Source organism: Ambystoma mexicanum, chromosome 12 (genome assembly GCF_040938575.1).
Source record: "Ambystoma mexicanum isolate Mex_15411 chromosome 12, UKY_AmexF1_1, whole genome shotgun sequence".
In the NCBI taxonomy this organism is placed as follows: Eukaryota; Metazoa; Chordata; class Amphibia; order Caudata; family Ambystomatidae; genus Ambystoma; species Ambystoma mexicanum.
Window position 1 is genome coordinate 377451863 of NC_090936.1, and position 23123 is coordinate 377474985.

Consider the following 23123-nt stretch of genomic DNA (forward strand, 5'->3'; position numbering starts at 1 on the left):
AATTCTAATCTCTTCTCCATTTTTCCTCTGATGTTAATGCTGGGCATTTCTTCTGGTGCATCGTCCCTTCTTTTGCATCAGCATCTTCATCCCTAGTCTGCCTTCTTCTGCATGGACATCTTTACCACTTCTCTGTCGCCCATCAGTTCCCCTCGCCTCACTTTGCATTCCTATCACATTTCCTCATCCCTACATCCCTGAGCAGAGTATCCTCTACTCCCCAGCTGTACTTGGTCCCCTCGTGTCCTCTTATCTTACCTGCTCATGTGCATTTACCATCCTCCCCACGATTATCGTTAACCAGCACCGGGAATTTCTACCACAGAATTCAGGTGTCCTAATTCATAGAGATTTCTTTATTTTAAACCCTTTTGGGAAGTACACAACATGATGCCTAATTAACAGCATGGCTCATGGAAGTGGCACCAGTCATTTGAAAAAAACCTTTGCAGCAAGGAGGAAAAATAAATGAAAATGTTGTATTCTATAAATCCCATTTTGCACTTATGAAATGTATACCTTGCACTCTGACAATACTGACCCTTTGCATGGCCTCGAAAATGTGTATCAATTACGCTCATGTAGGAAAGACCACATTTCAAGTTCTGAGTAATTGTACATGCAAGTCCTGACAGGCATGACCTAGCCCTGCTCTGCATTTCTCCTTGTGAATAACATGTTCCATAATCAGTTACAACCATTCTGAACTCATGAAGAACATATTTCAAAAACAGGTGGTGGTTGCCAATGTCACTGTGATAATACCAGCTGAGTAGCCCTACTTACACCGGTAGCCTAGACTAGGACACGCACTGACAACATGTTCATATTTATTGTTCTCAGAGCAAAGTTGTTAAGGTTTCTCCATTCTTAGGCACACTCAGCGCATAATGACAATGGGTGAAGATTTGATCTATGTGTAAGCAGCTCATCAGATGACACATACAATCAGAAAATGAACCTCCCAAACAGGCTATAATCTACTGAAGGCAAGAATAGTTACCTACACAACCGATAGGATTGTGCAACTGCAATCAATGTAACTACTGTAAACATACAGTGAACACAACTAAGGAGGACAATTGCAATCACCCTGAAACGTTCCCGCTGGAAATAATGTATTAGCTCCCATTCTACATTCACGGTATACAAGCAAACTGATGTGCCTTGACCAGTGGAGTAACTTTGCTGAAAATGTTTGGGGGACATGACATCTGAAGAAAAGGTACCCCAGCCAAAAGAATGGGGACAAAATAGTGTGCCATGAAAGTTGGGGTGGACAAACACCCCTGTCCTCCCCTAAAATTACACCCATGGCCTTGGCAGTAGGAAGGGACAATTTAAACGGAGACTAGCGTGACATGGCCAGCCATCCTGAATAAGGAATTTTACTCATCAGTGGCCATCCTCCCATTCAGTAAACATTCAGATGACCCCTCGAATTTGAACATGTTTAGCATTGAAAAAGTCCAACTTGTCATGGCAGTGGGCACACACGGCCTTCACTCCAGATAAGGCAAAGCCTGTTGGAGACCTTCCTTAACGGTCCTTGAAAATGGACTCAAGAAAAGGGAACACGAGAGCTTTCTACTGTAATTACAACAATGTTCTCCTATGGCCATTATTTCCAGCTATCGCTATGTTTCCTTTTCCCTCTGCCATCCTCTCTCTCTTTCTGTGCATCTTGTTTCCTCTGTGGGGTTGCCTTATGCATGTCCCCCAAGCCCCATTCTCTATACATATTTTTGTTAGCTCATTAGGTTTTCTTTGCAAATAATACGATGGGGTTACTGTAAGAATGCCTTGTGATATACATATGACTGTGTTCCCTTACATGGCATGATATTTCTTTTACTCTAATACCCCAGATTGCCCTTAATTCTTCCCATTACCCCACTCATCTTTTTATGTTTTTGCACATTGCAACAATGACACTAATCATTGACAGTGTCCTCTGTATACCTTTTGTCTCTTTCCCTGTTGTAGTCAATGAGACTTTTCCTACGCTCTTTACTACCACTTTCCTCTATTATAACCTATCTGAAATTCCTTAGCTTCTAATTTGGTCTCTTTTCCATGTCTACCAGTCCTACAAAAGATTGTGAGAATGGTATTTTAGTCTTTATTTGTGTAGGTCCATCACTTGCCCATAAAACCTTCCACTATTCTTTGTGAGAGCACAGGGATTGGTCCTGCAACCCCCTTTAACCCCCTGTTTTACTGACCAGCCACTAAGCCGTTTCCCAGACCAAACTATTGCTCTCGCATGGTTAAACGAACCCTGATGGTTACAAGCTAATACAATATTTTACCTTCAGACTTGTGGCTTTTCACCTTTTTATTGCCCTTTACAGTACACAGAAATGTACTTACATTTAAACAGAGATACGTTATTTGTTGATATACCTCTGAGTGGGTGTTCCTTTGTTCTAAAGGTTATTTTACTCTGTATTCTTTCACGCCACACTCTCCTTGAATGGTTGACTTCCATTGCTTGACCACCACAAGCACTAGGGTAACCAGAGGGAGCCAAACAAATGTCTGTTCTGCCTACATGAGTAGCTTGCTACTACTCCTCACTTACAGCCTGATTACAAGGTTGGCGGTAGTGGTAAAAGGGTCTATGTGTGAATCCCAAAATGTCGAATTTCTTTTTCTATTGCCAAATTCACCCCATATATATATGCACAGCCAACCCCCATATCCCCATACATTTATTTTCAACTTAACCCCCCCCACCCCCACATATATATGTAGTGAAATGGGACTTTAGCAATGCGAAATGTTTCGGATTTGCAATGATGGTATGCGATATTTTGTAGTAACATTGTGGTAAAACAGCCAGAATTTTTAAATACCGGATGTTTTAACTCTCTGGCAAACATGAAAGTCATCTTTCACACCTGCTTTTGTGTACTAATAATCACTGCCCCATAAGGGCATTACCACATGTGATAATTACTTTATGCTGTAATAACAACCCCCATGGAGTGCCATGTGACTCCGAAATGGGGAATAACCTTTAGGTCAGCATGACTTATCATGCGTACCCGTGGAGCTATCACAAGCTTACCTTATGCAGAAACAGTATTATTGTTTTGCTCTACACCACAAAACTCATAGGCAGATCCTTAGTGTGTGGGTAAATTAAGAAACAGGGGAAGTACAGTGTGGTAGCTTGCAAAGTCCAGGAGGATAGCTCAGTGGCAACATGCTCTCCTTGGAAGCAAGACGACACAAAGCAACACAGTTTCGATCCCCAGGTCCGTGCTTAGAAACCTCTGGGTATTTAAGCATGTTATAAATATGCAACTAAGACAACAACAAAACAAAACATTCTGTAACAGTACCTCGATGCCCCCGGGCTGTGTGAGCGCTTTAAAAATGCAAATAAATAAATAAAGTGATGTTAATTAGAAATTCAGGACTGGAGAAAGGTAGCCTACATGGCATGCAGTTGATGATAGCTATTGCTGTTAAACGAATTATGTTTTAAAATATGGTGCTCTTGTGGATCAGCAGGTAGAAATTCAAGCTCCCATTGATCACAGATGAACAACAGGCAACATCATAGCACTTGCTTTTGGATCTTCACACCCAATCTTTGAATTTGTCTCCCACTGTGTTTGTATTCAGGGTTTGATGCCCCCCATGGGCTCTCAAGTGCCCAGACATCCCCACCGTGGCAAGGGCGAAGCATTGCCAGCTCCAAGCTCCGCATGTTGGAATTTTCTGCATTTTTGGAACAACAACAAGATCCAGACACAGTAAGATCCAGAACTCGGTACTAATCTCTAGGTATCTATGGTCTCTGTTACTGTCTCACTGCCTCACGGGGGTTATTTGTAAAGACGGTAGTTAGAAATTGAGCAAACTGTTAAGCAGAAGTGATGATAGACATACATTTACTGTTTGATTTTTTCTTCCGCCTGTTATTCTTAGGTAATGAAAAGGATGTTAATTTGGAAAATAGAATTATAAAAAAATAAATGCTAGCTGTTAGTTTACAAGCTGAGATCAAGTTTTCACCCAACATAGGCAAATGGTGTTTTGGGAACGGCAGCCGTTTACTTTAATTAATTGCTGAAAGTGGTATGTTTGTTTGATCTAACATATTTGAACTAAGCATGACTGATTTCTATTACAGAGAAAAATCTTTTTATTCCTATGATACATATGAAGAAAATGGTTTACATCTTTGAAAATGATCCTTACTTAATAAGGGTTTAATCATTGAATAGATTTCTATTGATTGAAAGAAATACTTACATCAGGGGGTCTTCAATGTTGTTATCACATGATGTTTTGGACTACACCTCTCATGAGCCCAATCCAGAATAGTTAATGATGTGAGATACTGGGAGTTGTAGTTCAAAACATATGGACACCCACAGTTTGCGGAGCCCTGACCTATTGGCTAAAATGAATACTCAAAGAATTCTTAAGGAGTTCTCGCTCCCCATCTATATTCTTGGTATGATGTAGACACAACGGGCATGTGAGCTCTACAAAGGACTAAATAAATAAAATTGTTATTACTCCTACACCATGTTTTTTATTATTATTATCATTGTTATTGTTGTTGCTATTCTTATTAGCACTATTATACTTACGCTACCCCTTCTCTCCCACAGACCTAGGCTTTAAAACCTTATTTGCTAAGGTCAAGTATGTGCGTTCCGAATTGACATAAAAAAACATTGTAGGCTCTGGCCACTTCCTCAATTAAGTGGTTTTAATTGTTTATTATTATTATTATTACTATGTCAATATAGTGTGTCCGAAATGGGCCAACGTCTAAGTGTTTTAGCCACTAAGTCGGGATCCATGATCACTAGAAGACTGGTGGTACACTCATATAAGCATACAAATCCATGTGACAAAGAAGTACAAGGTGAAAAACGTAAGCTGCGTGGCTCTATCAGAAAAATACAGAAGCCCTGTGGGGAAACTGGAAACACTGAGGTTTTCATAAAGCAATGTAAAAATACCTATAAGAAATGGCTATTGAGAAGGAGATCTCATGTAAAGAATATCGAGTGGCAGCAAATGCTTTCAGTATTGTGTAGTAAAAACTCCAGATGTATTTGGCAACAGATGGCGAAAGTTAAGGGTGATGGCCAACGGGACTTAGTAAATCCTGTTCCGGCCATGAAATGGACAGAGTATATTCTGTCAAAATACACAACAACTGACACAGGGATTTTTAAATACACAGGCCTGGGCCATTGCTATGATTGACGAAATACAAATGAAAATCACAAAATTAAAGAGCTTGCGTGCGGCAGGACCAAACGGCCAGTTGAATACTGCCCTAAAGGCAAACCCTGTGGAATGGGCTAAAATCCTGAAGATTCTTTTCGACAATGTATGTATGGAGAGGGTGATACCAGCTACATGGCAAAAAGCAATTATGCTTCCGGTTTTCAAAAAGGGTGATAGCAGCCGGAGAATTGGCGATTGCTCTCGCTCCTGGACGTGATCGGGAAACTGTTCACATCACTGGCACTGGCAAAAATAGAGAAGTGGGTCGATGACGCTGATATATTGCACAATACCCAGACAGGCTTTAAACCAGGATCAAGCACAACCCACAACATTAGGCTGTTGGATGGTGTGATCCAGGAGGCCATCAAAAAGGGTATTCCTGTGATATATCTTGTATTTGTCGATTTTTTCCTCGGCTTTTGATTCAGTGGATCGTGGGATGATGAGAGAAAAACTCTACAAACTGGGATGCCCAAATTGGCTGCTCGAAATTATCATTTGTCTACACTCTGATGGAAAGGTACTGGTTAGGCTGAATGACTCAGGTACACTAACAACTGAAGTGAAAATTAACACAAGGGTCAAACAGGGTTGTACATTGGCCCCCCTGTTGTAATACCTCTACTTTTCTGATCTTCCAAAAGTGATCTCGAGTGAGAAAAGTTGCTCGATAAAGATAAGTTCTAGCTTAGTTGCATGAGCACTTTACGCTGATGATCTAGTCATTATGGACCAGACCATAAATGGCGTTAAAGCAAAATGTAAAGCCCTGCTGAATTATGTGTCAAAAAAACGATCTCGCTATTAACATGAATACAACACAGATGATGGTGGTATCTGGTGTTGAGGTGAAGCAGGAAAACCTCGAGTTTGAAGTGGGAAAACTGGAATATGTCAGTAGCTATATTTAACTTGGGCTTGGACTGGCCGCTAGTGGCAGTTACAATACTATCATAGAAGCCAAGGAACGAAAAGCAAGTCAACTAACATATACCATAAATAAATTTGCAAGACAATCTGCAAGCTATATGCTAGAAGGAATCATAAAATTGTATAAGCAAAGTTTTGTTCCTCCCATTCTCTATGGACTGGAAGCACTAGCTATGAGGGATCTATTTTAGCTTGACGCAATAGAGGGCCTCTTTTAGAGAAAGATCCTAAGCCTCCCGCCACCAACTTCCATGGCTTACTTGAGACTCGACGTGAGCTTGGTGTCTTCAAAGGCGCCGGCACTGATCTACAGGAGCTTATTCTACCTGAAGCTCAGAAGTAACCCAAAATGTCTATTATTGAGGATTCTGGGGCAAAGTCAGGCGGCAGTCAGAAGAAGGGGAAAGAGCAAAAAATATTGTGATCTAAAGGAGGATTGTTTCCATTTGCTAGGTTGGGTGTCAGGGTTTGGAAGATGTACCCAATATAAGATATTAAAAGCTATCTATACAAAAAAGATGGAAAATTGGGATTGGGCAAAAAACTACACCCACCTGGCAAAGCTAAGAAACTATAGATATATCAATGGAGTTTTTATATATTCATTTCGAAAGCGCCGAAAGCCCGTGGGCATCAGGTTCCTAACACAAACACAAAGGACAAACAAAATTACCGGACAATGGGCAAACTACTGTGCCCTTGATCTTAAGACAAAAAATGGGACATTGGGGCATAAAGAACTAGGAATTTAGCTGAAGAAGTGTATTTTCAAGGTGTTTCTGTAATAACTCAAACTGAGTGTCTCTCTGATTGCTAACACAAAAATACTTAAGAACACAGGTCTACCTAGTTAAACGCCCAAGCCATTTAGTTCGGGATTTTAGACTGCGCCTATGCATAAACCAACTCCCGCTTCTAACTATCCAGGGTGTTTATAAAGCATTCCTAAAGGCCAACAAATTTGTCATACTTGGAAAAATCTGGAAATGCCAGAGACAGTTAGGCAATGTGCTGAAATGAGCACATTGTATATGTGCTCCCTGGTCGACTTTGTGAGCCAATACGATTATATTAAAAAAAGACGCTTTTTGGAATTACTGTTTAAATTCAGACACAGAGTCAGTCCAGATAGCACTGTATCATCTATGGTGTCAGATCAAAAAATGACTGGGCGACTAGGATCTGTATTTAGACCTAGTGTACAAATGTAGTACCCCATAAAGTGGAGAAAAATGTAACCATACCTCAACAGCCATCCTTGGGTTTTGAAGAGCTGAACACAAAACAGTAAATGCGGATTATCGTACTGTACAGGATATTGAGAGACAATATTTTAAAGCGTTTTGAAGTGTCTGAAATAATGTGACAACAAAATAGTTTTATCATATTTACTGTGTGTGTTTATCGTGTTTTTGGTAAGGTGTTCTCCCATACTGGATGACAAATGAAGAAGTTGGAAGAAACCTGTATTAATATACTTGTATTCGTATTTGTATCTGTATTTATATAAGTACGTTGTATTTTGAGAATTAGTAACCCAGCGAGAGACAATCTGAATGCAACAAGCATTCTGATTGGCTCTCGCCAGGTCCCTACCCTGCCGGGAATCCCTCAGTTGGGATTCCACGCCTTTGTCCCCGGCAGGGGGTGTGGCAACCCCTCAGCCAATGAGGAGGCTCGAAGCAGGGCCATCCCCGCTCCGAGCCTCCCCGCAGCTGAGATGCTGACTTCGCCCCCTGCCGGCACTCGGGTAAGTCTTTTATTTTTTTTAAATTCCCTGCCCACCCCCCCCAACTTACCTTCTTGGTCCTGCGTCCCCGGCGGGAAACGAGGGAAGCCTCCAGCCGTGTGGAGACTCGGAGCGGGGCCATCCCGGCTCTGCGCTTCCACACAGCTGGGGCCTTCCCTCGTCCCACGCCGGGGACGCAGGTACATTTTTTTTCCCTCTTCCCCCCGTCCCACTCCCACCCTCCCAACCCCACTTACCTTCATTTTGATCCTTTTTCGGGAGCGGACGAGCTGGGAACACTTGTGTTCCCAACGCGTCTGCTCCCAAAGGCCGCCATGGAAAGGGAAAACGGATTCCGTTTTCCCTTTCCATGGCGGCGGCCATTTTCTTTTTTTTTTTCTCCCGAAACGCCGCAGGGCCCGAAACGCCACAGCCTTCGGGTCCTTACCTATGGGCCCCGGGGCATTACCTGAGTCGGTAATGCCCCCGACGCTCGGGTTCTATTGCTTAATTCAAAATCTAAGTTGATGAAATAGCTTTTTTTAATCTTAAATTCGTTTTTGTGTGATAAATGAAATGTTTTTATTTTTATTTGTAAAAAAGCTCATTTTTTGACCTAAAAAACAAAATAACAAATAAATATGATCATTATAAATAATATACCACTTAGCTCCATGTCGCTGCGTATAGCACTAGACTCGTCAGTCCTAGCTGACAGAACAAAGATTACACCATATCGAAACGCAAATCTGACTAATATCAAATTCTCTGGCGACACCCGAAGTTTCAGCTGAGCTCCCTGCACTAAAACTTTCCTTCACTTCCTGCAAGAAATCTCCTTTCACAACTGGGGATGGGCGAACGTCCGAAAAAATTACTTGTGGGCAGCTGGCAGCAACCAAAGTTGATGCAAGATGATCAGTGGGTGTCAATGAGCCGAAATAGGCACACAAATCACTGGGAGATGCAGGAGCCAACTGCTATCCTCGGATCACTTTTGCAAGATTTGGGAGTTCAGGTCCCAATTCGAGCTTATATAAAGGTCATTTAGCTTTTTGCTTCCGTTTTGTGTCTTGGTTGGTCAGCAGTCTTCAAATGTCTATTGCAAGATTTGGGATTTGTGGTTGAGAAATGTAGGCAAGCTAGGAAGTGCTTTGAGGCAAACATCCCCCACCAATGAGGTAACTGGGCCAAGATTGGAGTTTTGCAAGTGCCTGAATCTCCTTACAACTGCTTTTTGCCCCAAGAAAGACTTAGGAGTCAACTCCTATCCTCAAATCTTCTGTAAAAGAACTGGACGCTGGGGTTTTGTTTTGAGCTTCTATAAAAAAGTAAAGCATTTGACGTTATACTTTCCTTTTATGTTTAGGTTGGTCACAGCCCAATTCTCTTGCCATAGTTGGGATTTCTGGCTGAGTTTAAAGATTCTATATGAAGCCATTTGACTTTCTGCTTTCTTTTTGTGTTACATAAGCCTGCAGAAGAGTATGTTGTTATTTATCCACTTGAAAGTTAGAAAATGGAAAGAGAAACCACCGAGAAAGTTATCAGCTCTGAGATAGATAAAGGAAATGATAGAAGCACATTGCTTTGTTTTTTAGTTTTACTCATTTGTTAGCCTCTGTTTGTCTAATGTTCTATGTGCTTAATAGGTTTTCTTTCATACAGAGTCATTAATGTCCTTTGTACAGCTTTGATTAATCTTTATGACATCCTGCATATGGGATTTTCTTCATGGGCTAACACCACTTTTTCTGCGGTCAAAGCTCAGGGTTGCAGTAACCTTCCAACTTTTCCAAATTCCCCATTAACCATCCGTCATTCCCTCTAAAATACCTTTGTATGTCTGGAGTTCCTGTACAACTACCTGATATCCAACCAGAAGATCATTGGGAATGTTACAGGCCTTTTTGTCATTACTGCAGGTAATCCCTGCAAATCTGGCTCTGTTGCTGCATTAAGGACAGCTACTTTTCTTTTACTATCAAATTCCACAGTATCTTCATCAACATTTGCAGGCAAATGTGACAAATAGTATGCTTCAAATTTCACTCTACTGGGGGCATATCTCCCCTTAAAATGAAACTCTTGCGAGCCCATCATCACCTTCCTTGAGGTGCTGTGTGATTCTACACAGGTACCTTTGGTGGTGAGCAAGTGATGTAACAGTATATTATTTGTCCTAGCAATATATGATATCACTCATAAAATAGTCCTGAAATGCAGGGATGCCCAGGCCACTGCCAGGGATTCCCTCTATGGTACATTGTTGTATCTCTTAAGACCCTAGAAGAAAAAGAAACATCAGCTGGCGACCCCTGATGAACATTTTTATGCAGAGCCCCAAGTCCTACATCACTAGCATCTACCATTGACAATATCTTGCAGGATACAAAGGATGGAAACAATTGAGATAAGAAATGATTAGAGAGAGTGACTGCTATATGCTTGGACTGACGTTATGATACTCCGAATTGAAAGAACTATAGAAGTTTCATGAGACAGAGTCATGTCCGCACGATTTTGTAAAAAATTGTTTTATACAATTAAATCAAATAAGAATAAAAAATATCTTGCAATTTGCATCTAAAGTGACTATAGTTGTGCATTGTTAACAGCCCCCTTATGGACATTAAACTCATGCTGATGCTCTTTGTTCCATGAAAACCACTCAGCCTTCTTCTTTGAGACTCAAGCGGCACAGGTTTTTTCTGCTTAGCAATGGAAACATTGGCTTAGTACTCAGTCATTCCCCAATATGAAGGAAGTTGATCCTTACATGTGTGTGACCCTGCCTTTAACATTGCAAACCTTGTTTAGGCTTAATACCTGTAAAGGCTCACCTTGCATCCACGGGGGCATATCTGGACTAGTCCGGAATGCTTCAGAATGCACGACACCTTCCCCGGGGTTCGTTCTGCAGGAGCCGGTTCTGGAAGATAGGAGGTGGATTAAGCGACCTCTCCTTTCCACGAGTAACCCTCCTCCCAGTGTTTCCCCTGCGGTTTTCCCATGGGACTTCTCTCACCTTGATTTTAGGAAAGTTGCGCTCTCCGTTCTGCTGTATTGGGCAGGGGTGCTTTGTTGTTGGCTGATCCGCCGAGTTGCTTCACTGGCGTTTCGCCTGGAGTCCAGACCAGCTGTGACCCCGCTTTTCAGGTAAGTCTCTTCTGAGTTTTGACAATAATGTCTTTATCGTTGAATGGTCTAACAACCTTCTTCTCTTATCTTACAGAGGCTGATGAGATGAGCCCAAGTTGACGGCTTAGTTTGAGAAGGTAAGGATGCGCTGGAAACAGTGCTGAAAGTGTCCTTGCTAATTAACAGACCTTTGCTGTTGTTTCTTTGCAGGTTGGAAGATTCCTGGAAGCGACGATACTTCGGAACCACATGCTGTAGATGATGTTCGGGAAAAAGGAGGCGGCCTTCCAGGAGAACTGGGTAAGTAGCTACTGATTCTTGCCTCCGGAGTTCCTAGGGATGTAACTGGAGATGATGGAGAAGCTTGCAGAAGGCTCCAGCTGGATGAAGAAGCTGAAGCTAAACAGGTAAGGATGAGATGTCCAAAAGTCTCTAGCCCGTGTAGGCCGAGGTGCAGAGCAGGACCCGGTGAACATCATGCTGAAAGCAGAATAACGCGAAGCACGTGCCTCAGGTCGGTCGTGGTTTAAATACCCGGCAGGTATCCCAGGTGCCTTTGAGGCAGGCCCCGCCCTGATGCTAGACTGTGTGTTGCAGTTCCCCAATGGTCCTCGTGGGGGCAGCCATGTTCACCCATGGTCTACTGGAATCTATCCTCACCCAATGAGTCTGATGCGAACGGCGACAGGATTGCGTCCAAGGCATCCGCAACGGACCGAAGCAGGTCTGGGTTTATGATGGCTTCCACTCGGTACGGTCCCAGAAATCATGGTCGAAATGTCCGCTTCCCCTTTATAGGTATGTGTTTCGAGGCTAGCCACACCTGATGCCCTACTTGGTAGTCTGGTGCCTTGGTGAGATGCTGATCCACATTTTTCTTCTGGCGCACCTTGGCTTGTAGTAGATGTTCTTGAGCTCTCTTGAAAGCCTGCGAGATGGTCATGTGGATGGTCGTGACGGCTGGCATTTCCAGAGTGGTTGGAATGTCTAGCCCGGACGTGCGCAGATGTCTTCCCTAAACCGTAAAAAACAGCTTTCGTCCAGTGCTGCTGTGCAAGGAGTTGTTGTAGGCGTATTCGGCGATCCACAAGAGGTCCTTCCAGTCCCCTTCTGCCTGATGGAGCTTGCAGCGTAAGTACTGCTTGAGGGTCTGATTCATCCTCTTTGTTTGACTGTCTGTTTGGGGGTGGTGGCTGGTGGACAGTTGTATGTCTATTTGGGCTAGTGAGCAGCATTTTCTCCAGAAGTTGGACACAAACTGAGTCCCGCAATCTGATATCAGGGCCGACGGGAAGCCGTGCAAGCTCACTACATGTTCCAGGAAGATCTGGGCGAGGCCGGCGGCATTGGGCAAGCCCTTGAACAGGAAGAAGTGCGCCATTTTGGAGAATAACTCCACGACCACCAGGATGGTGTTCTAACCTTGACAAGAAGGGAAATCAGTAATAAAGTCTAGTGACAGCGTGTGCCATGGCACTGGTGGAATGTCCAAAGGTTGAAGGAGCCCCACAGGTCTTTGCTTGGAGGACTTGTTCTGGGCACAAATGCCGCAGGAAGTGGTAAACTTGATTACGTCCTTGCACCACGTTGGCCACCAGTAACTCCTTTTTATTTTAGCCAGAGTCTTTGCAATTCCCCGGTGTCCTTCTATGAGAGAGTCGTGATACTCTGAAATGACTTGTTCTTGCAGTTCCTTCACAGGCACAAACAATCGTTTCCTGTAGTAAGGCAATTGGTTCCTGACGCTATAGTGCTCCCTTCTGGAACCCCATTCTTGCAGTTGTTCTTGAGTTACCACTTGTTGGACTTCGCATAGGTGCTCGTCCTGAGTCATAGTAGTGGGGATGCCTAGGATTCTTTCCCCTGGGATAACGGGCACTGGGTTAGGCGGTACATGTGCCATTTCCTCAGTGCCCATGCGTGAAAGGGCGTAGGCTTTGCCATTTTTAACTCCGGGGCGGCACGTGATTACATAATTGTACTCCACAAAGAAAAGGGCCCAGTGCAACTACGACTGAGCTTTCGCATTTTTCAAATATTGGGGGTTTTGGTGATCCGTTATCACAGTGATGGTATGCCTGGCTCCCAATAAGTAATGTCGCCAAGCCTTGAATGTGGCGTTAATGGCCAGCAGCTACTTGTCAGTGATGGCATAGTTGAGCTCTGGTGGCGAAAACTTCCGAGACCAAAAAGAAACTGGACGTAGTTGCCCTGTGTGCGGGTCCTTCTGTGATAGGACTGCGCCCATTGCCATACTGGACGCGTCTGTTTCCACAATATAGGGAAGGTCCGGGCGTGGATGCCGCAAGATCGGGGCAGTGGTAAACTTCACCTTGAGTTCTTGGAAAGCTCTCTCCACCTCTTCTGTCCAGCGAAAGATCTTGTTGCATTTCCGTAATAGTGAAGTAATCGAATGCATGATTTGTGAGAATCCTGGAATAAAGCGGCGGTAGAAGTTTGCAAACCCCAGCATACTCTGGACACCCTTGATGGAGCTTGGCGCTGGCCAGTTGAGGACGGCATCGACTTTGTGAGCATCCATGCGTATCCCTTTGGGCGAAAGGATGAAACCCAGAAACTCCACTTCCGTAACATGGAACAAGCATTTTTCCGGCTTGGCGTAGAGACAATGCTGTCGGAGCTTGGTCAGGACTGCTCGCACATGCTCTATGTGTTCCCGCTCAGATGTTGAGTACACCAGGATGTCATCGATGTACACTAGGGCGCAGACATCAATGAGTTCCCTAAGTACATCATTCGTGAAGTATTGGAACGTGGCTGGGGCATTACATAGACCGAACGGCATTACTTGATATTCGTATAAGCCGTACTTGGTGTGGAATGCCGTCTTCTGCTCCTCCCCTTCTTTGATGCGCACCAGATGGTAGGCCCCTCTAAGGTCCAGTTTGGTGTAAATCTGGCTTCTTTGACCTGGTCTAGTAATTCCGGGATCACCGGCAGGGGATATCGGTTTTTAACGGTGATCTGGTTCAGAGCGCGGTAGTCTATGCACGTTCTCAAGTCCCCCTCTTTTTTCGGCACAAAGAATAACAGAGCCGCGGCTGAAGACTTGGACGGACGGATGAAACTGTTGGCTAGCTACTGCTTCAGATATGTTTTCAGGTGCTGATTTTCAGGTTCTGTGAGCGCATAGATGCGCCCACACGGAATCCGGGCTCCCGGCAGCAGATCGATCTGGCAATCCCCATCGTAGGGTCTATGGGGTGGCAAGGTATTAGCTTGCTCCTTTTGAAAAACATCTTGAAATCTTGGTAGTGCACCAGCAGCGTAGTGACCCCTCCCAGGACGCTCACCGCACCTTCACGCATTGGAGAACTGGCATGCCTCCCCTTCTGGCCTTTGGGATAGCAAGTGTGCGTGCAACCATGGGTGAAAACCAATTCAGGAGCATGCCAGTCAATTCGTGGGTTATGTGCAACTAACCATGGCATTCCCAGGATTAGCTGGAACTGTGGGGCTTTGATCAGATCGAAGGTGATGATCTCGCAATGTCCATCCTCACACAAGAGGGTGAGTTCCGTGGTGAATTCGGACACAGGACCCGAGGCGATTTCGGTGCCATCGACAGTTGTGACTGTCTCAGTGGTTGGTTTCAGGCAGAGAGATAGCCCCATCTTTGCTGCGACATCCGGATCTATGTAGTTCCCCACAGCTCCACTATCAATGTAAGCTTCCTTTGAGTGCATGACTGATGGCTGCTGATGGGTGATTAAGATCACAGGTAGAGCAAAATGGGAGGTCTGTAGTTGAATCTCCTCGCTCGACAATTGGACCCCTACAATTGCCGGGCTTGGCAGTTTTCGACTCCTCACCGGAGGTCTCTTTGTCAGTAGCCCCGACGGACCTTCTGGGCGGCTTGACGAGACATTCTTTAAGGAAGTGGCCAGCTTTCCCGCAATATAAGCATAACTGCAGCTCTCTCCTCTTGTCCCGTTCGGCTATGGATAAAGGAGGTCTGACTCCACCTATTAGCATGGGTTCGACAGCACCTTCGGACCCTCGAGGAGCTTGGTCTTTGGGTCACATAAATAAGGGACGAGAATCCGGCTTACTTCGGTTGTTTTTCCTATCTTTTAGTTGCCGATCCAGTTGCACCACCAAGCTAATGAACTCGGTGCAGTCCTGGTGTGGGTCCACCACCTGCGCCAAAACGTCTTTTAGCTCCCCTCGCAAACCCTGGCCGAACAGGGTGGTCCGTTTGTCTTCTGGCCAATCGGCTTTGACCACCAGTCATGTATGCCAGCAGGTTCTGACTTCCTTGGCGAAGGGACAAGAGTTTGTTGTCTAAGGCCTGACCATGGTGGCGTCGGGCGAAGAGTTTTTCCAGCTCTTGTTGAAACCCCCCGAAGTCCTGTAACAGAGGATCATCCCGGCTGATAATTGGCACCAACAAATCTGCTGCACTTCTGCTCAGGTAGGATAAAACGAAGGCCACCCAGGACTGGTCAGTGGGAAATGCCCCAGGCCTGCACAAAAAGTGAAGGCAACACTGGTTAATGAAGGTCGCATATCGACAGGGATCCCCCGAGAATCGCTCTGAAGGAGCTAATGGTATCATTCCTGGTAGGTTGATCTGGATCGGATTGCTCCCTGGGGTGGGTGTTGAAGTGCCAACTCCAGGCAACGGGGCTTGCCCGGCTTGGGATTGTAAGAGTTGTCTGCCAAGGTCATCAGTTCGTTCTTTAGCCACGATTAACTCCCTCCGCAAGGCGTTGGTTTCCTGCCGCGATGAGTGGACTTCAGTGCGCAACTGCCCCAACAATTGGGCCAACTGGTCGGTTTTTGGGGTTTCCATACTGGGCATCCAGGTGGATAATTAAGTATGGCTTCACGTTCTGTAACGCTCACCTTGCATCCACAGGGGCGCCTCTGGACTGGTCTGGAATGTTTCGGAATGCGCGGCACCTTCCCCGGGGTTCGTTCTGCAGGAGCCGGTTCTGGAAGATAGGAGGTGGATTAAGCGACCTCTCCTTTCCACAAGTAACCCTCCTCCCAGCGTTTCCCCTGCAGTTTTCCCTTAGAACTTCTCTCACCTTGATTTTAGGAAAGTTGCGCTCTCCGTCCTGCCGTACTGGGCAGGGGTGTGTCACTGTTGGCTGATCCACCGAGTTGCTTCACTGGCGTTTCGCCTGGAGTCCAGACTAGCTGTGACCCCGCTTTTCAGGTAAGTCTCTTCTGAGTTTTGAGAATAATGGTCTAACAACCTTCTTCTCTTATCTTACAGAGGCTGATGAGATGAGCCCAAGTTGACGGCTGAGTTCGAGAAGGTAAGGATGCGCTGGAAGTGGTGCTGAAAGCATCCTTGCTAGTTAACAGACCTGTGCTGTTGTTTCTTTGCAGGTTGGAAGATTCCTGGAAGCGGCGATACTTCGGACACAGACACCGTAGATGATGTTTGCGAAAAAGGCGGCGGCCTTACAGGAGAACTGGGTAAGTAGCTTCTGATTCTCGCCTCCGGAGTTCCTAGGGATTTAGCTGGAGACGATGGAGAAGCTTGTAGAAAGCTCCAGCTGGATGAAGAAGCTGAAGCTAATCAGGTAAGGATTAGATGTCCAAAAGTCTCTAGCCCGTGTAGGCCGAGGTGCAGAGCAGGACCCAGTGAACGTCACGCTGCAAGCAGAATAACGCAAAGCACGTGCCTCAAGTCGGGCGTGGTTTAAATACCCGGCAGGTATCCCAGGTGCCTTTGGGGCGGGCCCTGCCCTGATGCTAGACTGTGTGTTGCAGTTCCCCAATGGTCCTCGTGGGGGCAGCCATGTTCACCCATGGTCTATTGGTCTATTGGAATCTATGCTCACCCAATGAGTGTGATGCCAACGGCGCCAGGATTGCGTCTAAGGCATCCGCTGGCCTTGTTAAAGTACTATGGCGGGGGCAATGGTACCCGAGTCCCATGGTCTGGAGTTAAGGTTGTGACAATACCTGTGGCCTAACTAAGTCAGACTTTTCGTTCAATTCTTTTTATATCTGACACTTTTCCAATTTCACAGTCGGGGCTTTGTCTTGGAAAATACACAAAATACAATACACCCTTCAATGGGTTAGATTGCTATGACCTACTTGAAATACTTAAGGAGTTTTAAAAAAAACAGAGTAATTTAATGTGCAGAGGGTCTCAGTAAACAATGTTAGGATCGTGTAAACATGTAAGGTTTATTCTTCGATGCCTAACCATGCTAGTCCCCCTTAAAGTCTTTGGCCTTTTCACTGGTCTTGGGACTATTGGGACTATAGTACTGGCGTTGTTCTTAACTTCAATTCACCAATTCATCAACGCAATGGAGTTGTGATGAATGCCTGAAGGGTCTAGGGATTCTATTGAGAACTCAAATTGGTGTTAACTATACCAAAGTGTCAGGAACTGTTGCACTCAAAATAGTGCAAGACTTACGTAAAGGGCCACCTGCGTCAGGGATATAGTACCCAGTATGCTTCTGTATCTTCACAGTCCCAGGCATATAGTGCCCAGCACACTTCTTGTTATGCCTACCAGCTAGTACATTCCATTCCCCTTGTTCATGGTTTTGTCTTCGCCTAGAAATGCTCACCCTCTTACTGTGGCTTGCCTTCCTGAACTGATTGGTAATGGCTTAACTGAACTTCTACACTAAAGTATATTCTCTGCACTTGCTTAAAGTATTACCTTGACATTCCCCCACCAGCAGGCACTTCCCCCTCGTGCTTAGGATATTACCTTGACATTCCCCAACCAGCGCATTTTCCTATTCCTATGCTTAGGACTTTTGTCAGGTTGTGAAATTCTAACCCACCAGACATGGGTCGCCATCCTAGATCAAAGCTTCCTGGACTCTGGTGCATGCCAGAATTTGATATATAGCCGCCATTAGATCTGCAATTCTTAGTTTAGCCTTTGTCTTGGTCTCTGCCACAATCTGGCCTTGAAGCTCTCTTCCTTCATACGACTTTGTCAGTAGCTGTGATATATTCTTCAACAGGCTGCCAGCTCTCTCTTCTTTCTCCTTTTCCACTCATCCTCTCTCACGGTTCGCAGCCCCCACTGCACCACTCTCTGCCTGGAGATGAGCTCTTAGAGAGAGCCTGTGAATGCCCCGATTATCCATTTAATCTATCTCGGTTTGTAATGGGGTTGACGCTGCTCTGATCTCCCCATGTTTTCTCTCAAGTGTTTCAAAAGTGACAGAGGTCACCGTCTCCTGTTTAATGGTTGGTTGTGTTGATTCCCTTGCTGGAGTGATCGAGGGATTAAAATCCAAGTTGCTGTTTTCGATCGATGCTTGTCTACTGCTCCACTGTATGGTGCAAGCAGCGTGGGTGCATTTGATCTATACTGAGTTTGCTGAGATCATGTTGCAGGTGCCTCTTCCACAGGAGTCTGGAGGTCTATGCCACGTGGAAAGGGTGGTGTGACAAATTGACTTTTGTTCTGCAGGAATATAGGGATTAGTAGTGAATTAAACTCCTACTTTGCCCCACACATCTACTCAACCAGGTATGATTGGGATCCCCCTTGCGAGGAGAAACAGGCACAACATGAATGGTACACCTGGCACGCCTCGGAAAAGAAGTATGGGCCATGGACATGCTATACTGTCTGTAACTTTGCAAACAAGCATCCAAACAACAATACAACTGGGGTACCAAAATTAAATATATATATATTTTTATTTTAGTTGGGATTGTCACGATAAATCGAGACCTTTCAACTTTTATATATAAAAGAAAAATGCAATTTGATTTTACATTCTTCAAAAAATAAAAAATATATCATATAATACATGAATACCACTTTTAACATGAAAAGGAAGATTACACAAATATATAATTTTTTTTAAAACAGTTCAATAATCCTAAATACATTTCAATTCACTATATAAAAATTAACAATATTAGAAATAAAAAGTTGTTCAGTCTCTAGTTATCAACGATACAAAATCATACCAATTTATCTCATTTGCAATATAGAACCATGAACTGCGTTAGCATCATAGACTCATTAACACTTTATACCTCGGTTCTTGCCTTTAAGCCTAGATGATGTAAAAAATTTAGTGTTGCATATTTGACTGATTTCCTTGTAGTATGAAACAGCAGACCCCATAGTTTTTTTTATCTGTTATGTTATTATGCTCTTCAAATAGATGTTTATAATGAAGGTTTCTCTGTGCCACTAGTTCATTAAATTCTGCACACATATGTTTCAAAGTTTCCATCTTTTCATCACAAAAACAACATTTTACATTTATACTATCCAAGGTCCTACACTTACATAAAACTTCTCTGGTCAGCCAGAGGTTTAATCTAAACCTCATGAAGTCGTCTCGATGTTGTGAGCTCAGAAAATTCACCAAATAACTTGCAACCTCATTATAACGTTTCAATTCAAATGGATTACCGGCAAAGTTCTGATATTGCAAGCATGCACTTCTGGTTTTGATCCAGTCCATTTCCCATATTTTGATTTTTGCTGTTTGGATTCTCAATTAACAAAGCTGTATTAATAGCCGCCCCATAAAGAACTTTTTGCGCTTGTAAGCGCCAAATTCTGGGAAATGGATCTGGTAAAGTCAACAGATAGTTAGGTATGATTTTCAATAGACCTGTGGTCGTTTCACTCATAAGACATTTGCGATACAACGAGCATAGCTTCCATTTAAATATCGCATACAATGATATTAGGCCAAATTCGTATCTTATGATAGGTATTGGTTCTGAGTTGGGTAGATTTAGCACTTGCTTCCAGTACCATCCTTCCTTACTTGCCCAGTGATTATATGATTTCCATGATGTTGTCTCTATGCCATACATTATAACTGGAGTCACTTTGTGTTTGTAATATGTTATTACTGGAATTAATGAAAATCTACAAAACCTTGCTTTAATAATTCGTGCCTGGGACACTGTTGTTTGCAAGGGGCAAAACAGTTGGGCCGTTCTCTGTTTCCTTGTACTGAACTGAATTACTTTTGTTTTTAAGATGTTAATAGTGATACAGTTTTTTTGCACATACAAATCTAATGCATTCAGTAAGGTGCGTAAGCCCTTTGGCGTTTGTGATATGAGGACCATGTCATCGGCATACAATAACCATTTCACATGTGTCCCCATGATCATCAGTGAATCTGTGACAAGTCCTTCAAAGGCCTGACCTACATCCAAAATGAAAAAGTTAAATAAGGCTGATGCTAACAAGCATCCCTGTTTTAAACCTCGTTCAGTACTGATCGGGTCCGTTAGCAAGCCATCTTTAGTTAATCTTATTTGGATAGTAGTATTTGTATGTAGCTCTATCAACCATTTTAGGATTGCCCAAGGACAACCAGCATCTGCTAGTTTTTTATAAAGCACTTCCCTTGGGACTGCATCAAACGCCATCCTAAAATCAATAAATGCAATGTAGATTGCTTTTTTATAATGACGGGCTCGCTGTATAAGGCTAGTTAGTGTGATCATATTTATGGCCGTGCCGAAATCCTGTCTGGAAAGGATTGCGTATTTTCTTCTTGTCCAACCATTTATTAAATAGGTTCAATACCAGCCTAGCAAACAACTTTCCGGATCAGTTTAATAGGGCTATTGGCCTATACGATTGAGGGTCTTCACGCTTACCTTTTTTGAATATTGGAAGTACAATTGATTTCTTCCAACTGTCAGCGATTCTGCCCATCTTAAAAACATTCTTATATATCTACAATAGGCTCCTAGCCCATTCTTCTGGATGCTTTTTAATCATAGCATTATGCAAACCACCCAGACCCATTGCACGGGAAGAGCTTAATTTACTTATACAATGTTTTATGTCCTCTCCTTCCACCAAAAATTCATGACTCACAGCCTTTGTTGGAAACTTCAAATTCATATTAGGGAAATGTGACTGATAAATGTCCTGATAGTAAACATGCCAATCCTTACTTCATATTGAATTGTTTTGCACTGCCTCCTGTGGACTTGATGTAACCTTATTGAGTAGGGATCAGATGCCAGCTGTAGATTTAGTGAGAATTTGCCTTAGCATCTGTTCACCATCCCTCTGATTTTGCGTAGTTTTCCTTTCTTTAAGCCAATTTTTGTAAGTTCCTTTCAGCTGTTTGATAGTAATACTTTTATTCACATTATTTACTAAACTCAAATGATGAATTTCTCATCTTAGCTGAGCTTTTCTGTGCTTCAAATAAATAATGTTCAAGGAAGGTGTTATAAAAAAAGGGTCCTTTAGAAAAAGGAGACAAACTGAACTAAAGCTACAATCACACTAATTAAAAACACTATACGCCACCACTGTTAGCAAAGGCACAGAATATGCAAACTTTAAGATGATAGAGTTACTCTGGGTCTATAAACAGGGGTGAGAGCAATATTTCCAGCAACAATTTTCATATTCAATAATTTGAAGCTTAACAGTGTTCAGACTGGCCTCTAGGCACTTTACAATGGGTTGAGGTGGCATCTAGATGGTTAAGTCATTTGTTCCTAATGGATCATATGCATCAAGATGGTTGTTACTGCTCAACACTGTCTAGCGATGCAATGTGGTCCTGCAGCAGTGATCAGCATGAATCAGGTGAAGAAGATGCTGGCGATAGTCATGACAGCATCTCAAAGTGGTTCAGTTGGTTCAATGGGGTTCAATGAAGGGATGTGGTTCTCCAATGTCGAATGGCTCAAAAGCGGCTGGTGAACACGCAGGTGATGGTCGAGTCAGTGACTCAACGGCTCAAATCAGATTGAACAGTGGTGCATGTCAAACCCAACTCCAGGGCACTTGCAGTGGCTTGGAAAAGACCCAAAAGCGGTCAAGTTGGATTGCGTAGGAAAACAGAGGACAGAGATGTTCTTTGACTCCTAGGTTGCTGGGGGACCCTTAAAGGGTCTTAATGGACAGGGTTGTCCTTGTTCTAACCTTCCAAGCAAGGAAGGTTGCCATAGAGAAATTGCTGGGGATGTCACCGCCAGTGAGCAGGATCCTGAGTCCAATCTTCAGGCAGCAAGTACTCCCTTTCTACACAGCAGTTCACCCCGAAATGTTCCACTGGAAAGTGTGAGGGGTATTTCTCCATCCTTGAAATCACTAACTTGAACTCTATGAAAGGGGATGTGGGGCAGATTGTATCCTGAGAAAAATTATCTGAAATGCTTTTTCCTCTGAAGTTGAAAGATGATTCACATAAAAGGGTTGTCTCACCTACTCACATAGTCAATCTGTCATAGTTGATTGGTCAAGTTCAAACCTTCTTTAAGGGTCAAGTCCTTGCCCCTGTGATTAGTGTCTTTTCCTGGCAATGTCAGTCCCAGAGTGCTTTGTCTGCAGGAAGTGGTGTGTTGGCACAGGTAATGCAGCAGCCCTGAGAGATTCCTAGCAGATTCAACCCTTCTATCAAGTGCAACAACTGTCACATACTACTCTAACTCCACCCTCTCCCCTATCTGCTTACATCAAATAGTCTCGAGTAATTACCACCCTGGTGTGACTTTACTCTTGTTGGAAGAACCTATTCTTTGAAGAACAGATCCAGTTTTCCTGGAAGACGGAAAGTCTTCTCACAGAGAACAAAGGCTTTGCTGGGCCGAACCTAAATGGTCTGTTTTGGGTGATACTCAGTTCCAGACAACTGGATATACAAACTCAGACAGTGGAAATAATTGACTAAAAGCCAAGTCAACAATAAAATGACACAAAAGGGATTTGACAGCTGTAATTCTAGATTACCAGAAGCCATCATATCAAAACTAAACATGGCTTATAATTTTTATTAATCTGCCAATAAGCGCTAAGAGCACAGAATTATTTAATTTGGACCAGGGCTTCCCATAGTTAAAGGCAGCACCTGCCTGCTGGAACTTTGGGTTCTATCAGGCTGTTTGCATGAATTCACATGTCACTCTGTAACTGCCATGTTGACAAGTACAGGTCAATCACTAAAGGTTGGGGGTAGACAAGCTCAGCAATTACATGTTTGCTCTATACTTTTCAGAAGGGAGAATTATGAAAAATAATCTGATTAGTAGAGCTCACACGCATAGGCAGAAAACCAGTGACATTTTGAGTTACAAAAAT

The 23123-nt window shown here is 43.7% G+C and overlaps 1 protein-coding gene across 1 annotated transcript in view; it reads left to right on the forward strand.

The window, feature by feature from the left end:
* The window catches only part of TEAD4 (TEA domain transcription factor 4), a 1088638-nt gene that overhangs the window by 736575 nt on the left and 328940 nt on the right, over positions 1–23123 (forward strand). Inside the window, exon 8 of the mRNA XM_069628515.1 lies at positions 3637–3767. Coding sequence (XP_069484616.1) covers positions 3637–3767 — 131 coding nt within the window. The remainder of the gene's footprint in view (positions 1–3636; positions 3768–23123) is intronic.